Source organism: Carcharhinus amblyrhynchos, chromosome 16 (assembly GCF_965287045.1).
Source record: "Carcharhinus amblyrhynchos chromosome 16, sCarAmb.v2.hapA, whole genome shotgun sequence".
Classification (NCBI taxonomy): domain Eukaryota; kingdom Metazoa; phylum Chordata; class Chondrichthyes; order Carcharhiniformes; family Carcharhinidae; genus Carcharhinus; species Carcharhinus amblyrhynchos.
Window position 1 is genome coordinate 13,275,107 of NC_137339.1, and position 24,624 is coordinate 13,299,730.

The 24,624-nt window shown below is 39.1% G+C and overlaps 1 protein-coding gene across 1 annotated transcript in view; it reads right to left on the reverse strand.

The window, feature by feature from the left end:
* Positions 1–1,883: 1,883 nt before the first annotated feature.
* LOC145353841 (translocating chain-associated membrane protein 1-like 1) overlaps positions 1,884–24,624 on the reverse strand; it is a 51,784-nt gene continuing 29,043 nt past the window's right edge. Inside the window, exons 3-11 of the mRNA XM_080204693.1 lie at positions 22,526–22,644; positions 20,267–20,383; positions 20,118–20,176; positions 16,590–16,674; positions 13,134–13,204; positions 11,571–11,675; positions 8,845–8,988; positions 8,353–8,510; positions 1,884–3,699 (exon numbers count right to left, since the gene is read on the reverse strand). Of these exons, the coding sequence (XP_080060819.1) occupies positions 3,626–3,699; positions 8,353–8,510; positions 8,845–8,988; positions 11,571–11,675; positions 13,134–13,204; positions 16,590–16,674; positions 20,118–20,176; positions 20,267–20,383; positions 22,526–22,644 (932 nt within the window). The 3' untranslated portion in view covers positions 1,884–3,625. The remainder of the gene's footprint in view (positions 3,700–8,352; positions 8,511–8,844; positions 8,989–11,570; positions 11,676–13,133; positions 13,205–16,589; positions 16,675–20,117; positions 20,177–20,266; positions 20,384–22,525; positions 22,645–24,624) is intronic.

A 24,624-nucleotide genomic window follows, 5' to 3' on the forward strand; every position in this document is an offset into this window, starting at 1 on the left:
GCATCCCTAGCCATTGGATTGCTGCATTTATCTGCATTCTTTTATCTGCAGATTAGGTGTATTGAATATGTCTATACATAACTGGTATGTGTTGTACATCAATGTAAATGTTTGTTATATCTGTTTAAGAAAGTTTTCCTCCAAAACAAATCACTTAACTGAACTATCCAGTCTGCAAAGTACACAGAGCACAGCGCATCTGGCATTTCAAATATCAAATCATCAAAGACCATCAGCAATTTAAAATGTCACAGATGAGGCAACAAGTTTATTTTCCAGATTACAGAAATAGTGGTTTCATAACATCAGATTCAAAACTTATGTTGAACTTACAAGACCCTACCAAACATATACTTACACAAGAGCTTGGCAAGTGAAGGTATGTTTGGAGTAGCAACTGAAAAACACAGTATTGTGTTCTACAACCCACAACTGAATATAATAAAGACAAAATGTAAAGTTAAATAAAAATCACCTTGAACTATCTTCTGTTGTACCAGTAGAGGAATTTTAAAAAAGGCTCCCACTGCCCTGACCACAAATTCATCAGAACACAAAAGCAAATGGAGTGGGAACAAGCTGTTACAGTTACATTGATTCACAAAATATTAGAAAAACAAATTAACTACATTTACATGACTTGAGTTTAGAAAGGCTTCTGACATTCAGGACTATTCTCATTTTAACCGTAACCGGCTAAGTGGTCATGTCTCATGTCATAACATAATAAAGTTTAAGCTGCTGTTCACCTATAGTGCCCTCTTTAAAAAAGTCAAATTTATTTATACATACTTATAAGAAAATAGACTGGGAAATGACTGCTTTTTGATATCTCATTGGAGTTTCAGTATTTCCTCATGGATAAGATCAATATTCTGGTCAGCTCTGCCCATCCTGTCAGTCACACAGGATGTCCTGTCTCCTTTTAGTACTGATTAAGCACTACAGCAGTCAATTTTTTTTTCCTTCAGTCTAAACGCAACAAACGTCTGTGTACAAATGTTGCAACAAACAATTAGATAGCCCCTGTCCATTGTCACAGAGCCGGGGTACTACAATTCGGCTGAAAAAGTGGTATAACCGTCTGAATGTGAAATTTTATCCTCCACCAAATGCAAGAGCATGAGATAGTCTAACAGTATTTTATCAAGTATTTTACCTCCCTCCAAGTTGATTCTACATGCAACATTCACAGCAGCAGGCAGGGATGACAGAAGCTTAGACTGTGCTCCAATTTAGGCACCAACACATTGTGTTAATCAGTATGTAATAGTGGGATTCACCTTCAAATTTTGTTTTAAGAAACAATTCATGGAATTGTTCATAGAAATTTACAAGAACCATACAGCTTCCTATTTGCACAGAAAGACAAAACAGCTATGTTTATTCTACTCAGTGGTTCATTGTACAAGTGTGTACACAAGTTGATTTTGTACAAATAAATGGTTGTGTACATGGTGATTCAATAACAATAGATGGAAGTGTGTAGAAGTTTACTTGGTGCATGTATGTATGTTTCTGTACATACCCAGTAATATGGCACATGGTCAACACGTCTGTAGACACCAAGTGGTTTGATAAAATGATATAAAATGTATATGCACTGATTCAATACAAATCAGCACAGACTTGTACATAAGGCGATTCAATGCGAGGATGTTTACACATGGTGATTTGGTACAGATAGTCGGGAAAGTAAGCCTGTATGTCTACTTGCTTATTTGGTAGATTTGACACACTATGGTTTTCAAATGTATGTACACAAGGGATTCTGAGAAAGGCCAATAGGTCTTCAGCAGATGTATAACGTTTTTCATAATGGGATTAGCTTGACCAAAATTTGATTAGAGCACATGGTAGAAACGAAGTACAAGCTAATCATCCCATTGCACAGCTTTGTCACAGAGTGGGGAATTGGTCTCAAGAAATATTTGATGCTGCACATTGAACAGGAGCTATCACCCAAAAGCATATTCTGTAAATAACTCTAGTTATGAAACACCATGAGATACCCCTAAAGAAAGAATCTAACTTGGGAGAATGCCCAGAGAGTATCAGCCTGCAAAACCATTTAATTGCCTCTTAGGAAATATTATGGGGGATAAAGCACAAGGTAATCTGGTTTAAAATATTTAACTGTCATGTAAAATACTATTGGTGACAATTGTCATTAAGACAGGTTGGTTCCAGAACCACTTCTTAGAACAGCAAAACAATTTCTTCTTTGATTAAAATAAACAATGTTTAAAAACACCAAAGTCATTTCTGATGAGATGAAAAATATCAGTGAAGTGGACTAGGCGTAAATGATTAAAATCTGATACCTTTTCATGTTAAAACTACAGAAGTAGACAACATTTGTCAAAGTTAAGGCACAGTCCCCATCATGCATCTATGGGCAAAGCACTAGGCTGACTTAGGCTTGAAGCAACCAAAATGATTGAGAACGCACAGACAGGAACAGACCAATTTTCTCACTTAACATAAATCTAAAAAGAAATAACCTCCCCTTGAAGAAACATTTTGCCGTGTTACTGTATAATTGTAACATGTTTGCTTTTGGCTCGTCATTTTATACATTTCAGATCAAGGACACTTGAATAAAGGGGGAGGGATAAAAGTTGGAGGTCAAACACAAACACACATTTTCTCTAAAAGTCACAAGAGTAAAACAAAACCCCACATAAAAGTCAGGCTAGAAATGCATGTAACAATCCTGGAGGGGTGGGAGGGGGCAACAAATAAGTAATCCTCCTCCAATGGTTTGGGCTGTAGGAACTCTACAGCAAGAGATCAATTACATAGTTAACCGACCTACCAAAAAATATATTGGAGCCAAAGCCTGTATTTACGGTGTGGACAGCTCTCCAATTATGTGCCATTGTTATCAGCTGGGACATAATGATTAATTCAAGTCAACGTATCTTTAGTGCAACAATGGAGACTGCCACACACCAGTCAGGGTGAAGTTTTCAGGAGTTTTAGGAAATGCAGCATGAAGAGCTATGTCACATGTTACATTTGAACTTGTACTCACATACAAGTAGATCTGGGGAAAGTTCTTGTAGTTATTTATTTAAGCATCACAAAAGACTCACTTTGACAGGGCAGAGACAATGCAAGAATAGATCAGTGTAGCTGTGATAGGCCCAGTCCCCAGGTAATAAGACAATCTTCATATTTAATTTTGAACACGTTGTTAGGAACTACAAAATTCATGCCTATTGCCCTGGTAACAGGGCCCACAACAGCCTTTGGTAAAGGCATCCGACTGGCTGATTTCTATCTCACCCCAAGTACCACAGCCACTTTTTCATCATTTAGGTGTCTTCAAGCCTCCATCCAAATTAACAAGAGCAAAAAAACTGCAGGCATGTACCTCAGAGCTGAGCATCTACTATTTGTTCCAAAAGTTGACCAGTACGGGACAGCAAGACTAGTGTTTCAAATCTCACTCCCATTCATAAGACTGTAAGGAGAGCCTCTCAACAGGTTCAGCCATCACCTTTTTTGCTCAACTCTGATCGGTAGAAAGTGATGAAAGTAGAGTGGTTTGGGGTGAGATTAGATTTGTGATCACAGTTTATTTTTTCTCCTCAGATTTCCCTTCTTTAAAAATCCAGCTTCACGAAGCTTTTGCTTTTCTTGCACGTGGTGAGGTTCCACTTTCTGTCTTCACTGTTCCATTAGATGCATTAGCTGTGAACACATTTAAAAATACAGTCAGGTAATAAAAACATGGTACAAAATTACACACACATTAGATCCATATTCTTATTTAGAGATGGGACAGGCCAAAAACCTGGCAACCCAGGATCTGATCAGAACTTCTCTATTTGATCATTTAGTTGATTTGACTCTAGGGGAACTTCCCTCTGAAAACCTGGAAGTCATACTGCACCCCTACATGCAAACACCTCAACAGCCTAGAGGCAATCATTTTCACAGAATTGTTACAGTGCAGAAAGAGGCCATCCCAACTGCACCAGCTGTCCAAACTAGAATAACTTGGAGCCCTTCCCTTGCCTTTTCCCCATACCCCTGCACATCTAATACCCCAATTGAACCTGTCTCCACCACATTTCCAGGCAGTGCATTCTAGATCCAAACCACTTCTGCAAGTTTTTTCTCATCACTTTTGGTATTTTGCAAATTACTTAAAATCTATGCACTCATTCTTGATCCTATTACAAGCAGAACAATTTGTACCCATCCACTTTGTCCAGCCCCTTCCTGATTTCTTTGACTCGATCAAATCCCTTTTTAGCCTTCTTCTCTCCAAGAGGAACAGTCCCAACCTCTCCAATCTATCCTCAAAACAGAAGTTTCTCATCCTTGGAACTATTCTTGTAAATCTCTTCTGCATTCTTGTCAATGTGTTGACATCCTTTCTGTAGTATGGCACCCAGAACTGCACACAATATTCCAGCTTCGTCTAACTAGTGCTTTGTACAAGTTCAGCCTAAGCTCCTTCCTCTTGTACTCGATGCCCCCTGAAGACCAGAATACTGTATGCTTTATTAACTACCCTCTCCACCTGCCCTGCTACTTCCAATCAGCTGTGCACATACACACCAGATTCCTGTGCTCTTGCAGCTGTTTTAAGAACTTTATCCTTTATACCAAAATGCATCCTTCTCTGCACTAAACTTCATCAGCCATCTATCTGCCCTCTCCACCAACTTGTCTATGTCCTTATTCAGTACTGCACTGTCCTCTTCGGAGTCCAAACGTCCTCAGCTAACTTTGAAATTGCCCCGACACACGAAGATCTAGATCATTAATGTACATCAGGAAGAGCAACGGTCCCAATACCAACCCCTAGGGAATAGCACTACAAATCCTCCTCCAGCCTGAATAATATCCATTGATCATTTCTCTGCTTCCTATTATTCAGCCAATGTTGTTTATTTTATGTAGGGTTCAGAAATAGTGACAGAAAAGCATCAAGTCCACCAGGAAAATACAAAAGTACTGTTTTTCATCACAGAAATCCATCTAGAGATGCCAAAATACCATTTAGAAGCATAACATTACTACACAATGGCTGAAATTTATCGGGGCGGCATGTAAAAAAAAATCCCTTCGCATTTAGATGCAAATGATTAAGGATTCTAAATCCACAGACAGGGAACTGGAGTCAACTGGTGCAGATTTAAAATTTTAGAGTGTTTGATATTTGCTTTACGAACAGTCAACTATTTGTAAGAATCAAGGTGAATGATTGGACAGGTTTCTCTTTGAAACCTCTTTCTAACTGGCATTAATATTGTAGTTATTACAGGTTAATTCACTAAACAAAGTATAACTGCTGTACAGTGGTGATACGTTAAGCAGTTCAGAACAACAAAGGTTTTACCATTACTGGCGACCACAATAAAAATGGAGCAATTGAAAAGGAGCTAATGGAGTTGCTGTTCGTTAAAATAATTTCACAAGTTAAGCCATTTAAATTTAATTGCAGAGGGACTAATTTCTTTCCTTGGTGCCACTGCACTACACAAACTACTTTGGTTCCCCAGGCAGCAATCTTCAATGATAGGAAGTATTGCGCATGAGCTGTGCAGACAGCTGTCCACAGCACTGCCTACTTAAGAGTCTGCATGTCCCCCTTCAAAGGTATAAGTCACAGTTAAAACAGGATTTTTTTTAAAGAGGGACAGGATACTTAACACAAGTAATTCTAGTAACATGCAATTTTTATTTAAAAGCATCAGGTGTAAAGTCAGGAATGGAACACGGTTTTGTATTACACAGACTGGTGCAACGTGATTAGGAAGTATCAGAGTGTATATAAAAAGGACATGGTTGCCAGGCTGACTCCATTACTGATGCCTGCAAAATGAGGTACCACAGGCTTGTACACAGAATGAATGCGACACATTAGGGTTTATTTTTTGTAATGTTTAAATAGAAGTGCTCCCCATAATGTGGCTCAAACAGCATTACACACACACTACAGAAAATGTATAAGTGAAGCCTTCCTACCTCTACCTGGTTCTTAACCATTTATCCTTGTTTGTTAGAACATAAGAACAAAGAAATAGGAGCAGGAGTAGGCCATCTAGCCCTTCAAGCCTGCCCCGCCATTTGATAAGATCATGGCTGATCCGAATTGGATCAGTTCCACTTTCCCGCCTGCTCCCCATAACCCTTAATTTCCTTGTCTATCAGAAACCTATCTACCCGTGACTTAACTATATTCAACGAGGTAGCCTCTACCACTTCAACAGGCAGAGAATTCCAGAGATTCATCAGTGAAGAAGTTCCTCCTCAATTCTGTTCTAAACTGTCCACCTCCCTTAATTTGAGGCTGTGCTCTCTAGTTCTGGTTTCCTTTCTAAGCAGAAAGAATCTCTTTATCTCTACCCTATCTAGCCCCTTTGTTATAAGTCTCTATAAGATCCCCCCCTCAGCCTTCTAAACTCCAACGAGTACAGGCCCAGTCTATTCAATCTCTCCTCATAAGCTAATCCCCTCATCTCCAGTATCAGCCTGGTGAACCTTCTCTGTACTCCCTCCAAGGCCAATATATCCTTATGCAAATAAGGGGACCAAAACTGCACACAATACTCCAGTTGCAGCAAGACCACCCTGCTTTTATATTCCATCACCCTCGCGATAAAGGCCAACATTCCATTCGCCTTCTTGATCACCTGCTGCACCTGCAGACTGAGTTTTTGCGATCCGTGCAGAAGGACCCTCAGGTCCCTCTGCACAGCAGCATGCTGCAGCTTTTCACCCTTTAAATAATATTCCTTCCTACTATTATTTCTACCAAAGTGGATAACCTCACATTTGCTAACGTTATACTCCATCTGCCAGGTCCTCGCCCACTCACTCAGCCTATCCAGATCTCTGCAGACTTTCCGCGTCCTCCACACAATTCGCTCTTCCACTCATCTTCGTGTCATCAACAAATTTTGTCACCTTACACTCAGCCCCCTCCTCCAGATCGTCTATGTATATGGTAAACAGTTGAGGCCCCCAACACCGATCCCTGTGGTACACCACTAGTCACCAACTGCCAACTAGAAAAGCGCCCATTGATTCCAACTCTCTGCTTCCTGTTAGATAGCCAATTCTCAATCCACACTAACACTTTACCCCCAACTCTGTGTACCCTAATCTTCTGCAGCAACCTTTTGTGAGGCACCTTATCGAACGCCTTCTGGAAATCTAAAAACACCACATCCACTGATTCCCCTCTGTCTACCGCACTAGTCTCACCCTCATAAAAATCCAGTAAATTCGTTAAACACGACTTCCCCTTCACGGAACCATGCTGCATCTGTTTGATCGAACTGTTCTTTTCTAGGTGACCTGCTATTTCTTCTTTAATGATGGATTCTAGCATTTTTCCAACTACAGACATTAAGCTAACCAGCCTGTAGTTCCCCACCTTTTGTCTGCTACCTTTTTTTAAACAGCGGCACAACAGTAGCTGTTTTCCAATCCGCCGGCACTTTCCCAGAGTCCAGCAAATTTTGATAAATAATTACTAACGCATCTGCTATTACTTCTGCCATTTCTTTCAGAACCCTGGGATGCATTCCATCCGGTCCCGGGGACTTGTCTACCTTCAGTCCCGTTAGTCTACCAAGCACTACCTCTCTAGTAACAGTAATTGTATTAAGGACCTCATCTCCTACCAACCCTCTATCTTTAATATTCGGTAAGCCATTTGTGTCCTCCTCCGTGAAGACCGACACAACTTAAAGTCTCAGCCATTTCCTCATTTCCCACCATTAAATCCCCCCTCTCGTCCTCTAAGTGTCCAACATTCACTCTAGTCTCCTCTTCTTTATATATCTGTAAAAACTTTTACTATCATTTTTTATATTTAGAGGTGGTTTAGTTTCATACTCTATCTTTCCTTTCTTTATCGCTTTCTTGGTCATTTTGTTTTTTTAAATCTTGCCCAATCTTCTAATTCCCCACTATTTTTAGCCGCTCTGTACGCATCTCTAAAGTTCTCTAAAAGCTAGCTCTTGAACTAAACTGCTGTTCCTCTAATCATTATTGGCCTCAAAAGTGCGACAGCTACAATAAAGCCTTGGTTGTGACATCTTATGAATGTTAACATATGATCTGCAACACATTTTAGGTATAGGTGCTGTTTGTTTTTGTAAGAATGAAATCATATAAACTGTTTTTTTCTGGGATTACTGCAATCTCCCACAGAAGTTTCACTATGAGACTGAATTTCTGTCAAGATTGTCCTGGAGTCCAAAAATAATGTTAGTAAATTTAACAAAATGCCAAGTGTGCTTTTTGTTTAGAAGGTCAAGTCATGGAATGGAGGATGCAGGAAAAAAAAAATAAACAAAATGTTTAGGTTTCAATACTGACCCTTGTGCTCCTTTTTTGAAGGCTTGTTCTTGGTATTAGTTACTTTCTTTCTGGGGATCTGATTCTGAGTGTGTTCCCTCCACTTCTTCAGTTGGAAGTTAATAAACTTCCACATCATCCATGCTTGTGTTAGACAAATAGCTGCTAAGCAACTGATTCTATGCAAACATAAAAAGGAAATCCACACATCAGTGAATTATATACTTATTCAAACTAAAACACTTGCACAAAAATAACTGTAATCTAGAAAGTAGTTTGATAAAAAAAACAAACTGAAAGGGCACCAAAATTGTATTTTTTCTAAAGCAATCTCACTCTGAAAGATAACAAAACATCACTCAGCCATTTACTTAACACTTAAATATCAGCAATTCATATTACAAACTAATCTTCAGGTTCTGTACCTTGAACATTAAAGTAACATTGCAAATGTGCCCTCACTCTGACGATAGGTACGATGTTAAGAGTCGCTAAGCCACTTCAGTTGCCTACCTGACAGTCAATGTGTTGAAATTCCCATTTGCTACTGAGAAGTCTTGGTTCTCTGCTCTTGCAAGGCCAAAGCCAAACGTGAGGACAGACAGAGTTAAAGTGAGGAGGCGAGCCATTACGAAAAGTAGAGCCCAGAGAGTGAAGCTAAGGAGAACAAAACATTATTTTTGTAATAGCTGCTAAACCTTGCTGACGAAGGTGATGGTGCTTATGTTATCTTTCTCTGGCACTTAAGCAAATTGTTATAAAAGATGTATTCTAAAGTTCCAGTGATCGTCAATTATTTGTAGCATTCAAACCAAGAGAACATACTGTTTTAGAGTACTGTACTTTTCAGTCTCAGCATTTGGAGCATGAGGTCCTTTGCTTTGCAAGAGCTGTAAAATAATTTATTTCACTCCTTCTCAATTAGAAACCGATGACAGCTTTTCAGACTGAGTCCACAAGCAACAAAAGATTTTCCATATTTATTCAATTTAAATCTATCGTAATTTTTAATATCTGCAATGAACTTGCTCTCGAGCTTTTTCTGTTCCAGTGATAATTGTCATAGAAAAAGACAGAAGCCCTTCGAGCCTGCTCCACCGTTCGTTACGACCACGGCTGACCATCCAACTCAACAGCGTAATCCTGCTTTCCCCCCCATAACCTTTGATCTCTTTCGCCCCAACTGTAATATCCAACCGCCTCTTGAATATTTGTCCTAAGTGTATCAAGCCCCTCTTCAGAGCTTAGTACTCCATTCTCACAATCAGCTTGGTGAATCTACATTAGATCGACTTTATGGCTTTGCACCCTTTAATTAATAGGAGCATCCAAAATTGTATGAAGTACTTGCATGTAGGGAACACTTAATCATTATCACTTCGTTCTTGTACTTTACGTCCTAATTATAAAACATAAAACGCTATTTTTAGTAGCTTTGTTGAACTACACAATTCCAAGAAATTTATATTCATACTCTATTCATTTTCTCTATTCATTCATGACTTTATCACTATTCTTTATTTTCCCCTCCCAAAATGTATGACCACATACCTTTCCAATTACAATTTATTCACTGCAAGGCTGTTTATTCCACTAACTTAGCCAACTGAAACCACAGTCTTCCTCAGTTTTTACTTTGACGACAGCAGCAACATATATATCAAGAATAAAAATATGTTCACTTAATTTTGTAAACTCCTAAGAGTCCATGGAGCGTCTTCAGGGAGTCTGCGAAATTGGCAACCACCACACAACTGTTAAATGCTGGTTGGAACGCGCAAAATTTAAAAATCAAAAACCAAAGCAAGAACTCGTGGAGCACAAGAAACTGCAAAATTGTCCACGGCCAACAGTGAGGCAAATCAGTCAGAAGCTGGGTAGTGACAGCAAGAAGAGAGTGCATGTGGCCTACAGGCAGCGGAGCCTCAGCAAAGGATGCAAGTGCCTTTGTGTGCACAAGGATGCAATAACTTTGTGCATGTGAGGGAGGGGCGAGTGGCAGAGAGACAGACACACAGATGTGTCCCATTCTGCTATCCAGCATCATTGTTACATAAGAACATAAGAAATAGGAGCAGGAGTAGGCCATCTAGCCCTTCGAGCCTGCCCCGCCATTCAATAAGATCATGGCTGATCTGTCGTGGCTCAGTTCCACTTTCCCGCCCTCTCCCCATAACCCTTAATCCCCTCTCTTATCAAGAACCCATCAACCCGCTTCTTAAAAATATTTAGCGAGGCAGCCTCCACCACTTCAACGGGCAGAGAATTCCAGAGATTCACCACCCTTTGAGTGAAGAAGTTCCTCCTCAACAATGAAAAAGGCAAGACTTATAAATTTTTAATGAGAACATGCCAGGTTAATCTATGCATAGATATGGCTGGAAAAGATAAGTTTACATTTGATTTCTGTGTTTGTACCTATTTCATGGTGAAAAGGGGGTGTAGATATTATGAGAATGCTTAGGGCTCCTTGATGGTCTTGAGGGAACACCAGGGATTTTGTGGCTCAAAGTTCAGAAAAGCCTCCTCTACATCCATTAATTGTAACCCTTTATTTTCTGTCAACCAGCTGGAAATGCTGGAAATACATAGCATGTCTGTATAAATTTATAAAGACAAAATGCAGATTATGCTACTACTGCAGTGCTATATCAAGTCCTGCTCATCATTTCTAAAGCAGAAGTGCTATATTGCCTACCATCCACTACCCCTTACACAATTTGCATATCCAAGGAGACTTGAAAATAATGTATTAAGAGTTTCTCAAATCTTTCACCTGCAACAATAAAGTGTGCATGCTATTTGGTTCAAGTAATTTTTGTCCCAATTTTACAGTAGTAATTCCATTTGCAAGTCATCATGAACAACTGCTCCACATCTTTCTCTATTACATCTGCATTCCTACTTTATTTGCAAAAACAAAAATAAATGACTCCCATTATACATTCTTGCTGCACAATTAGATTTTCCTCTCCATCTTTTAAGTATTTGCACCCACTTAAGTATGCTTTTTTAGTTCATTTTATACGTTCTGCAAGCATTTTTCTCATTTCCTTCAAATCTTTTTCTTTGGCCACTATTCTTGCCCTCACTGAGATGAGCTGACATAAATTGAAGGAGGGGCCTAAAAACTTCTGTTTGCTGTGTCATGGAATGAGCATGGCAAAATGAGAAAAAAATCTGGTGTACTCCAAATTGTTCATACTCTTCAAAGAAAAAGTTTACATAACTATGCTCACCCCTTCTGTTTGTTTTCATCACTGAAGTAGAATAATCGTGATGCATGAAACAAGAGCTCTACCAGGTAATGTGGCACCAAGAGAATCAAGCCCAGTCGGTGAAGACTGTAAGAAAAAAAAAATCAAACTTAAGATACAAGAATGCTGTTTACTTCTAAATGTCATGTTGGAATGTTAGTTTTAATCTAAATAGAATACGCACCTTGAAACAGTCACATCCACTTAATATATTTAATTCAACCGATCACAAGAATCAGAAGTCTCTTTAAATTTAAAGTTGTCGCGAGCACATTACATGTGAAAGTTTACCAAAAGATTTGACATGGTAAGGTTCGTTCTCAGGAAATACAGTTAAAAGGGGACAAAGACAGTGCATGAAATAAAATTATAAAAAAGTAATTGTTTGAAAAGTTCCCACTGTCCATTTGTTCAATGTCATCAACAACATCACAAAACACAAAAGCCTATACTATCTCTTAGCAAGCACTTCTAGTGAGTGGATTGCCAGTATCTAACTAATGTCAAAAGTATAACTTCATACCATGCAAGGCTCCTAAGCAAGTTCACTGTGTTCGATCAGATATCAAACATTGGTCACATTATCCTAAAAACTAGTTGAGAACTTTTTTTTTAAAACTACATCCTGGCTGATTTGACATTTGGCTCAATACATTAAGCAAAAATTGATTGTGCAAATTCATTGTATTGTGTCCTAGAAAGTAAGCAATATGTTTAACAAGTTAATGGGGAAATAAATCCATTTCCTTAATCATAGCTGACTCTCAAAATAACATGCAGCCCAACTGACAAATTTATTGTATTTTTAGACTGACTCTGAAGCAAAAAGAATGAGATTTGTTAGTGACCCAAGTTGGACTAAACGAGTTACCTAAGCAACAATCAGTATGATCAGGAGTAAGTTAGAATATGAAGGCCCAGCCTGCAATGTTATTTTATTCTCACAATACAGTAATTTCAAATCATCCCTGTTCACACTATCCAGGTAAATTTTCAAAAGTATTAGTAGGCCCTGTCACAGGGAGCAGAGGAATTCACAATGAATAGCTGTATAAAATGGTCTGCCAGCCACTTTCATTGTGTACCACTTCTTTGTAATTTTTAAGTTAGTTATATTCTTTAGCATCAAAAAATTGAAAAGGAATAGAATGCAAGGAGAACAATGTGTAAAAGGAAGCAGAGAGCCAGTGGCAACAGATACGAGAAATTACAGGAGGAAAAGGGAAAGAGGAATGCACCGATCAACAAGCGGCTTGCTTTACATTTTGCTTCCTTTAAAAAGGATATTGAATTTAGGAATAACTCCAGAAAGAAACAAAATGCAGGGAAGGTCATAAACAAGGGGCTGTTTGCACTCTTGCACAGTGAATCAATGTGCTTCTTGTTCAAGGGAATCTCAATTACCCATTATACTTTGCATTATAATACAACAGGGTGGAGGAGAAGTCTCTTAGGCAAATAATAAAAGATCTGAGTCAGAAATACCAAAATTTGATCATTGTATCTAATTTAAAAATAACTGTCAGGCACGTGCTAAAAACTTACTTTAATATATAGGCACCAGTGACATGGAATATGTAAAGGCAAATGTAGTACAGCTGTCGAGCGATATCCTCCTGCAAGATTCAACAATTTGAAACACATGAGGAACACAAATTAAGAAGTTGAAAAGACACCATGTGTGCCATGAAGCAGGTGCAGATTTGCTTCAGAATTCCCTAGAGGGTTTGTTCCCTGTCATCAGATGAAGAAGCTGAATAGGGACCCAGGTGCTTTCCTACAGGCAGGGAGAAGTCAGGAACATCACTTCAACCACACCTCATAGTAAAAAAATGAAGAATTGGATTAGTGGAAGCTTTAGAGCAGATTGCTCAGTTATTTGCCTGCCTGCCTGATCTCTTACTTGATGAATGGTATGGAAGGACTTCAGAAAGATACACAAAAATCAAAACATAATTTAGCAGCAAAATAAGTGATACATTAAATAAGGATCCCACACATCATTTCCTTGCATTCAAAATCACCCCATACAATCCTGCTTAACACTGATGAACTTTAAAACCACCATTTTTAAACTTAATTTTATTCTTTCTCAGTTGCAAAGCTGATGTGCAGAGTGGACTGGGCAAGCACTTCAATCCACCTCCTTGCTTCCTCCATTTGAATTAGTTTTTGGAATTTAATTCATGCCCCCCCTACCCCACCCCCCCAAAAAAGGATATTTTAGATCCAAGCTGACCAGAACAGACATTAAACACGATGTCAAGCTTGATCCTACACTTGATCTTTCAGTCATTATTTAATTGGCTATATTCTGGAGGCAGAGATATTGCCAGATCAAGTCACCAACACACCTTTTAAGTGGAAAATAAAAGTGATCAGTCAGCAGAATATTTTGGTTCAATGAATAAAACATAATACAAACACACATTTATTACAAGTTCACACGCACATGTATTATAGGGTTATACTTCATTCAAATAAAGAAAAAATGTGAAATTTATATTATTGCTTTCCTTAATCAATTGGGCATCTGGCAGACAGGGAAATCCATTCTTGTTCAGCATCTCCAAACTAAATATCAAATTAGGCAGCTACAGCTTGTGTTGCACTATTGGCAAACATTCTTGACACAGGGACAGATCCTATCCTATACACCAAATTCAGAGTTTGGGTGCAAAGACTTAGAAATCATCAGTTGTGGATTTACAGGGGGGAACAGAGTGATTAGCACTACTGTCTCACAGCATCAGAAACCCGGGTTTGATGATTAGGATGTTTTATTAGCAAGTTGGTGCAGACTCAAATGGGCCAAACAGCCACCTTCTGCACTGCAATAGCTAAATCCACGTTGGTTTCTCAGCATAAAGCTCTAGTAAAGTTGCTTGTCCAGCAAGGAACACCGTCCGTGCCTTATCAGGAGGCAAAAGCAATAAATCACAATCCCAAGAAGTCTACCTCTCTAGCTCAACTATAATGAAGCTATATTGCTGATTATGAGCTTGGGAATACTGATACTTGCGTGGGTCAGGTAATGTAGTAGGTCTACCAAAAGAGATAGATTGCTCCACTGACAGTTAGGTCAACTTGGAATCAACTCAAACTCTTTATCACCCGCATAAGGATCTGTGTCACTAACTTTTCATTAGACAACCAGTACATATGGGTTTGATTTCTCTAAATGCATCGCAGGTCATGATTCCCAGCAGCTGTATGATGATAGGTTAATAACCATAAAACCTCCAGTTCATTGCCACTATCTTCTGGACTACAGCATGGGTATACAACAAACCTTGTGGAATAGAAGCTGAGCTGAACAGCAAAAGCCATCAATGCAACCCAGTTGTAGCAAACAGTAAATCCTGGATAAATGAGAAGTCAAATAATTGCTTCCAGTCGCTGCAATGCCAAGCCCCTCAGTTTCTTCATCAGCTATATCTGCTTTCTATGTTTTGTAAATGAAACCTATCAAATTCATTTTAGCCTCAAGTGTCAGACTCAGGCTATTGAGATGTATATTGCATAGCAGTACAAGACTAATGATAAATCTCACCCAAACTAATGATAAATGCCCCAAAGACATGGTCGCCATTGTATTGCTCCTGTATTTCCATAATAAACTTGTTCTGTTGCACATTATTTACATTCTATTATGAAGTTAGAACAGAAATATGTAATTATGTAGTACAATATGAAAATGACCCAAACTTCAGAAAGGAGTAGATACCAAGCCATTGTTTGAAGCTGAGAAGTGGCTGAGAGCTTGCTCAAAATTTTCTGGCCTTTTCTTTTGGCAAGAGTGATAGGAGGGGTTGGGAAGGAGTTTCAAGGAACAGGATCATGGTAACTGAATGAGCAAAGTATAAAGAAGAGCTCAGTGAGATAATCGAAGGACATGGGATGAGCACAAAGATCAGTACAGTGCAGAGGTATGATGGGGTAAGACTGCAGCATGGAAGATGGGAATATCAGATAGGATGCAGGCTGCCAAGGTGATAAAAACTGTGACTTTAATACAGAAAGGAAAGCAGGATATTTGCAAGCAACACTGTGGAAGAAGCACCAACAGCACAGAGTGGATAATGGAAGAGCATGGACATGGTTGTGAAGTTTTAATTAAATAGTCTTGATAATTAACAGAAGTTCACTGAGTTCAAAATAAAGTTGCAGTAAATCTGATGTCATCAGAATACACGTGAAATCTGACACCTTAAAGAGAAGGAAGGTACTTAAGGCAGAAAAGAAATAATCTTTTTGCAGATCAATAGTAGCATTGATTGCTGAAAGCCATACAGGGAGAGACTTTGGAGTCTGGCGATTAAATTGACAGACTTGGGAAAATAGTTTTGTTTATTGTGAGGTTAACAACAGTAGAGTATAAAATAGGCAGAGAAATAGAGAAGATAAAAGGAGACAAAGTGGTCATAAATATTTACCACAGTGCATGAGATGGCAAGATCAAGGGGCTGGCTATGAGTCAGGAGTTGATGTCATGGGTGAAGATAAAGGGCAGAGAAGTCAAATGAATTGAGACATAAGTAAATTAATAAGGTGGAAGTTGAGACTATCAAGAATGGATAATCATGGTGCACAGAACGAGGGAAGTAGTCTTGCCAAGAAAGTCATATTAAAATCTCTGGGTAAGCAGCAAAATGGCAACATGACTTCAGAAGCAGTCGTACTACTCAGTTTTTTTTTTAAATACATTTGTGGGTTCAACAATGTTTATCACAAGAGGAAGAGTTTACACACCAGCAATGAATTGGACAGAGGGATCAGTAGGATTTTAAAACAATTTAACATTCCTTTTGAACATTAAAGGAGGATCAGTTCCTCAGACATCCAAACACCATGATCGTAAAGGTTACTGAGCCACTCCAACATGGAGTTTCCACTTATGGCATGCTTTTCTCGCACTATATGAAAATTCTATTGACAAATCTGGTTTTACACATTTAGATCATTTTTGATAGTGTAAATAACAAACAGATATGCATTTACCTTTCTAACTTTCTGAAAATAGAGCTCTGGTAATGCATGGAGCCAATAAGCAATCTGGCAAATGTAGAAAAATTTCACCTGAAAGCTGAACCAAATAATATGTTGAGTGCACAGCAGTTACATAATCAACAATTACACACATTTCAGTTTTGCAAAATATATATCTGGTTTTAAAAGCAAAGAATTCTATGCCCATAATCCTCCAGACTACCATGTTTCAAAGTGAATGATCAGAAGTTCTTCAAATGAAAATGTATTTTGAGGCAATCACATTTTCAAACAGAATATGTATACAATCTGGTTATTTTTCCTCAAGTTTGTTTTCTCATTCACTCCCTTGAAAGCCTCGATTCTAGTACTCAAACAAAAGTAGGCAATTCATTTTACAGATATGTGTCCCAAGTAGGTTTATCTTACCACTAATCAAGTTACTGTGAAAATCCCCTAGTCGCCACACTCCGGTGCCTGTTCAGGCACACGGAGGGAGAATTTAGCATGGCCAATGCACCTGAACAGTACATCTTTCAGGCTGTAGGACGAAACTGGACTGTGTGAGAAAATCCACGCAGCCACAGGGTGAACGTGCAGACTCTTCACGGACAGTGACCCAAGCCAGGAATCAAACCCGGATCTCTGGTGCTGTGAGGCAGCAGTGCTAACCACTGTGCTACCATGGAACTGAATTCATGTGGCTTGAGCAAACTCCAACATTCAAATCCCACTAATCCCCCTAACCTACACATCCTGGGCTGCTAATGGGGCAATTTATCATGGCCAATCCATCTAACCTGCACATCTTTGGACTGTGGGAGGAACCCAGAGCACCCAGAAGAAACCCATGTGGACACAGGGAGCACATGCAAACACCACATGTACAGTCACCCAAGGCTGGAATTGAACCTGGGTCCCTGGCACTGAGGCAGCTGTGCTAACCACTCTCACCCTCACCAAAGTTGCCACAGAATGATTGGATAGTGCTGTTGGGCGCTTTTTTACCTTTCTAAGCTGAGTGTGCCAAAATGGTACCATTATTGCCTTCCTGACTCAGATCAGATAGCTCAGTTTTGGACTGTGAATCCAAAAGGACAACTGCTTTGCTTCTTCACTCCACACAGGGCACTTCCACATAGGAAGAGTGCCTTGCAGTCAACATAGCAATGAATCAGTCTGGAAAGAGTGAGCTGTAGTTAGCATCATACTGACGTAGTCTGGGAAGAGCGAGCTGTAGTTAGCATCACACTGAAGCAGACTGGGAAGAGCATCTTGCAGTCAATTCTTGTTGAAAAATACAGAAGTGACATCACAGGAAAACTAAGTTCATTGGTTGGTAAGAAACTGCTGTAAATTAGAAAATGCAGGCAGCTGTATTTGGATCTAACCAAAAAAGTTAAGAAGGTAACAAAAATAGTGTAAGGGAAGTAAAGTTAAAGACTTAAAGATCTGCACAGACTTAAGGTACAGAAGTGTTCAGAGTAAAATAAGGTCCCAGCACATTGCAGCTGAACTTAACATATGTCATGAAATTAAATCAAAATTTTCAGAAGATTAATTTCTTCTTAGTTGAAACACCTATTAGATGGTGTCCATGAATGAGTCCTTCAACCAAGATTTCAGGGGAAAAAAAATCTATTGAAAGGAGAAAAAAAAGATCTGGAACACTTGAAGGAAGAGTACTTGAACATGGAGTTGCATGAGAATTCTGAATTCTAGATATACATATCAAATTAAGTAATGACATGTTTGCTCAAGGTTTATTTAATACTTTCCTTATCCTTATCTCAAAAGGATGCTAATTCTCACTGAAGTGCAATTCTATTGGCACCCATAGCCCTCCAGTATTTCATCCAGTGATATTCATGTATTCACCAAGACCACAAGAAATCAAGAGGCCATTTAGCTGTGGGTAGTACCATTGCTACAATTTTCAATTAATGTCCATGCATGCAACTGTCAGCAACAATCACTTGATGAACAACATGCAGTGTGAAATTCCTTTTAATAAGTTAAAACAGAATGCTTATTTTTCATTTGTTAATTCAGGACAGATTAACAAATGGAAGAGGAAAAATAAATACAGGTATTCACCAATTTCTTAATGAAGAAAACTTTTGCACTCAGTAGGAGCCGCTCTATCTTGGATAATTCAGTTACTGCTCTAGTTCAGATAACCTTGCCTAGTACAATCACAGTATCAAGGCTGGTATTTCTAAATCTGACCTAAATGGATTAAGTGCTGCAATAAATGGCTCTGTCATTTACTAGGCCAAGGTTTCTCCAGGCTTTTCTAGCCACGGAATCCTTTGACCTCCCAAGAGTACTGATGGAACCCTTAAGAAACATTCATATCGTATTCCAGACTTGTTACACAAAACAATGAATCTTGTGGTTTAAGTGCAAATACACTACAAACAGTTAAAAAAGACATTCCAATTCGTTTTGGTATACAATTTAAATGTTCTCTTACTCAAGAAGTACCTAAGCCTTACCTTTTCTTCCTTCTCAATGGGCAGGATGATGTTGCTTTGCTCTTGCTATTTCACTTTGACCTTATTTCCAGCATTTCCAGTCAGAGGCTGGCTTCTCATTGCATTGGCTGCTAATAGGTTGTCTAGTGCATCTATCAGCAGCCAACAAAATGAACTACCTTCGATTAGACAAACCAGAACAGCTTTTCACAAACTTAAGACAGCCATACCTGCTGGGGAACCCTTGGGTGGTTGTAAGAAAACAAGTTTGGGAACACTGTACGAGGGGATTAGGGAAGGTGTATTTGCTGCATTTTGGCAGCACAAAGTGTTCACCAACTGTGGCTTACTTTTTGTTATCATGTGGATATGCTGCAACAAGAGGAGGTTTACTAGGCTGATACCGGAGTTGAGGGGATTGAGCTATGAGGAGAGGCTGAATAAACTAGGCTTGTACTCGTTAGAGTTTAGAAGAATGAGGGGAGATCTCATTGAGACGTATAAGATGATGAATGGGATGGATAGGATAGAGGTGGAGAGACTCTTCCCGCTCAAAAAAGACAGTAGGACTAGGGGGCACAGCCTCAAGATAAAGGGGAGGCGGTTTAGAACGGATTTGAGGAGGAACTTCTTCACTCAAAGGGTGGTGAATCTCTGGAATTCTCTGCCCATTGAAGTGGTGGAGGCTGCCTCGCTAAATATTTTTAAGAAGCGGGTTGATGGGTTCTTGATAAGGGAGGGGATTAACGGTTATGGGGAGAGGGCGGGAAAGTGGAACTGAGCCACGACAGATCAGCCATGATCTTATTGAATGGCGGGGCAGGCTCGAAGGGCTAGATGGCCTACTCCTGCTCCTATTTCTTATGTTCTTATGTTCTTAAGCCTCAGCACAAACAACATCAAACTGTAACATTCGAACCACTGAAATGGCTGGATATAGCCTTCAAGTTAAACTGAAATAAAAGTTCTATTGACTTGTTTTAATACAATTTTTCTTCTTTCATAACAATAGCAATTCTTATATCATTTGCTTTCCATTTAAAGATGAGGAAGGTGTGCTTACAACATATGAGCATGTGGATATCTTTCCCATAAAAGTGTAGGATCTGTTGTAAATTTTTCCTGGGGTGGAAAAGGAAAAAAAAAATCAGTCCATTTGTACCATTATAATTTAGCATAAACTCTAGCATGAAACATTTGATACATTCTTACTCCAGTCAGGATGCTTCCTCCCCAGATAAAGGAGAGCAAATAGAAGAAAGCCAGCTGGCCAGATTCATTGAATTTACTGTGCTTCGTTTTGGACAAATGCAGCCGTCTGTTTATTTTCTGGAAAAATGAAAAGGATGACATTTGAGAGATTTATTCTACAACCTCAAGTTAAAAATGTAAACTTGGTTGGTTAAGACGCAGGTTAAAAGCAATGCAATTCTCCAACCTAGTAGGAAAAATGAAATAGATACATTCTGAACATCTCCCATTCTCGTACTTTTGATTACATGGCCAAATAATGCTACTGCATCTGAGCTGCTATAGCTTGGGTTTGTGCATTCAATCTACAGTTCAGAGATTTTTCTTCAGGTGTTCCCCTTTGTCAATCCGGCAGCAACTAATGGAAACTGTATTTCTCTCATTTTGGAAGCAATCCAGCGAAACTGAAATATCTGGTTCACCTTTGTTTGAGTTGTTTGTTTGTGGTGGCGGCAAAAACTAGGTGGCCGCAGATCACAGATATGCAATGGCTAAACCTAAACAGTTGCACGAGTCATGTAAATTAATAATCCTATAGCTGATGCCCAATCTGGTTGAGTTTGATATATTGTGCAAATGGCCCAAGTTGTTCTATCAATTTCCAACCATACCAACTATGAGTGGCAGCCAAGGGAAAGAAATCTGTTGCTGAAGTCACCCAATTATTGACCGGAACCAAAAGAGGAAGTGCTGGAAAATCTTGGCAGGTCTGGCAGCTTCTGTAAGGAGAGAAAAGAGCTGATGTTTCAAGTCCAGACGATCCTTTGTCAAAGCTTGGACAAAAGGTCGACTGGACTTGAAACGTCAGCTCCTTTCTCTCCTTACAGATGCTGCTAGCCCTGCTGAAATTTTCCAGCATTCTCTCGTTTGGTTTCAGATTCCAGTATCCACAGTAATTTGCTTTAATCCAATTATTGACTGGGTGTGTTTTTTTTTGCCTTTTGAGTACAGGAAATCTGGGCAATTTAATTACTTATTTTGTACAATATATACTATAGATATACATATGAGAAATGGCTGTTGGAATCCAAATGGTTATTATTTTTCTTCCAGCACTTCCGATTTACTATCAATTACCAGAGGGATAAATGTGCATGAAATATTCACTTTTAGCATGATGGACAAACATGAAAACAAAAGGGCACTGAATACACAAATCAAAAACTGCGTTTATAAAAGTGATTTCAGGATGTCCCAAAGTATTTTACAGCCAGTTTAATACTTTTTGAAGTGTAGTTACTGTTGTAAGGCACTCTGCATGCACACACAAATAGCACTGACCAGATAGTCAGTTTCTCAGTTGAGATAAATAACAGATGCACCGTGAAGAATACTTTTGAAGGCTGCCATGGACTCTAATATCCACCTGAGAATCATGTTTAAGATTTCATTTGACAGTGGAATGCTCCCTCAGTATGGCACCAAGACTTTCAAAAATGTAAACAGAAAATGCTGTTTATACTTAACAGGTCTGGCAATGGACAAGAGGAATTGGTGTAAATGACCTTGGGCCATTTAGACTCGAAATATTGACAGGGTTTCTCTCTCCATAGATGCTGCCAGAACTGCTGAGTTTATCCAGCATTTTCTCTTTGTATTTCAGATTTCCAGCATACACAATGTTTTGCTTTCACTAAGAGTTTCAGCCTGGATAGTGAGCTAAAATTTCTAGCATAGAACTTGAGTGCTTTGAATTCAGTTGAGAGACACCCATTGCGCCAAAACTGATAACAAACAGAATGAAGGCCCTTGTACAGAAGCTGGGACTAAACAGTCCTAAGGAAGGCCATCCATTCTAACTGCTGGCCCCTGGAGTTGGGAGAGATTCTCAGCTCCTTGAACATATCTCCCGGACAGACTGCACTGATGAGACTAAGGCATGACAAGCCTGAGCGCCTCACATTAGAATTGAGGGTTCTAGGTACATGACTTAATACAGTTAAGCCCAGTCTTAAATTGCCTAATTTTGAGTAATTCCAGCTAACAGTCAGGTAATGGGCAAGTTTCATTTTAAGTTACTTCATGCTGTGTGACCTGGGCCATCTGATGCTCCCTGGCGATCTTCTCACTGCCAACTCTCAGGTTCACGGCCTCTGCCACTCATGCAAAAATTAGCACGTTCAGGGATGCAGTACTGCACTGGAGTGTGAGTCACCAAGGTCAAGTTCCCCCCCTCCCCCAAACTATAAACAAATATGCAAATAAAAGCTTTTCACTTACATCCAGAATATATTCTTGTATCACAGCATGTAGAATGATAGCTATCAACATATAAAAAAATATGGTGGCCAAGTCTTTAAAGCCATACTCGTAGAAGCTGATGGAATCAGTTCCCTCATCTGTAGAGTGGAAAATAAACATCAAGTATACATGGGTAACACTTTACAACAAATATCATAAATGCAAAAATGCTAGACCTTGTTCCTGACAGAGCCACAGGTGACAGATGTTGAGCACAGAGGTCAGGGTGTCAATTTAAAGTGTAGTTTTTCTTGACTTTAATCATCAGAAAATCAGGAGTGCCATGACTTAGGTGCACTCACCGCTATACCCATTCTCTTAATATACAAAACAAGCAAACAGTCTCAAATTTAATAACAGTTCTGAAATTATATTAGCTTGCGGCATCAGTGCTTTGTCAGGAAGTAATATCTATTTAAGGTTGTAACAGTAATCCTAAATAGGAGACCCACATTCTGTTCTTACTGCAGTTATGGCTACATTGGTAACAAGTTACATCTAAAGAAACGACTTTTACATAGTGTCATTTGTAGCCTTATTAGGAAAGCCCAAAGTTTTATATGCCAATTAAATACTTTTGAAGTATTGCCATTGCTGTAATACAGAAAATGCTGCAGTGTAGCCAAACTGTGCACCACAAGCATAAACAGCAAAGTGATAATGCTAAGACAATCTGTTTTTGTGATGTTGTTTGAAGAACAAGTCTTTATCAGGAAGCATTTCTTCTACATAGAATGCTTTGGGTTATTTTACATTAAGAAGTCTCACCACACCAGGTTAAAGCCCAACAGGTTTATTTGGTAGCACAACCATTGTTTTGTAAATTGAGTTTGTGTCTTTATATGTCCTGTCTGTGAACAGAACTCCCACTTACCTGATGAAGGAGCAGCGCTTTGCAAGCTAGTGGCTTGCGCTACCAAATAAACCTGTTGGACTTTAACCTGGTGTTGAGTGACTTCTTACTGTGTCTTCGCCAGTCCAAAGCTGGCATCTCCACATTATTTTAATCTCAGAACGGACGTCTCATCTGGAGGCAAGTACAGCAGGACTTGCTTGTACTGCAGTACAGCATTAAAGTGTTAGCCTAGATTACATGCTCAAGTCTCTCGAGTGGGATTCAGATCTACTATTGTCTGACTCAAAGGTGGGAAGCCCATCACTTTGCTAAGGTAAAGTGCTTCAAGACATCAGGTGGTCATCAAAAGCACTGTTAAAATACAAATCTTTCCATGTAGCAATCTCATCTAGAGAGACAGAAGGGTAGTTACATTTGGAAGTGTGATTTGATTGATTCTCAAATGTACAAAATAACTTAATTATAACTGAGGAACTGCCTGTGGTGTTGATTGTGGTACTTCAAAGGATATGCTGTTATTTTGTCAGGATTGTAAATGCACAACGTAGATCATAGGAGTCAGGGAACCACACTAAGCTTGAAATTCAAAGCACTTTTGATTTTCAGCGTTGATGCTACGCCTCAAAAGTTTGGAATAACATTTCTGATAACTTACATATGTAAAATTAAATGGAAAATATAATCTTGATCAATCATTGCAAGCATAAAGTATAATTTACATGCAAGTCTTGAGCCTCTCAAGTATCTCATCTGATAAATGATATTCACCCAATTTGTAACTGAATGTTAGCCATTTATCAACAAACTAGTACTCAACAAATAGAGCACGTGGCAAACAGGTACTCTAACTACTAACCAAGAAACTGCTGTAGACTGCTCCAAAGAAGAATGTATAAAATGTAAAATATTGTGTTTCTGCACAGATACTGTCAGATTGCTGACTTTTTCCAGCACTTCTGTTTTATTTCAGATCTCTAGCATCCACAGTATTTTGACTTTATTTCAAGGATCCTTCCTCTTCTCTTTGGCAGCTCACTGTATGATACTTTGTCATCTTAGGAGCACACATGAACTGTTTGAGTATTTCTGGAATGTTCCAGTTTGACCTTCTGCTCTACTGGCCATATCAACTAAAAGTGCTTGCATCCTCAATCTGCTGTCTTTAACCCTTCCATTGTGTTGGCTCCAGGGTCCACCATCCAGACCATTTCAAACTCTGTCC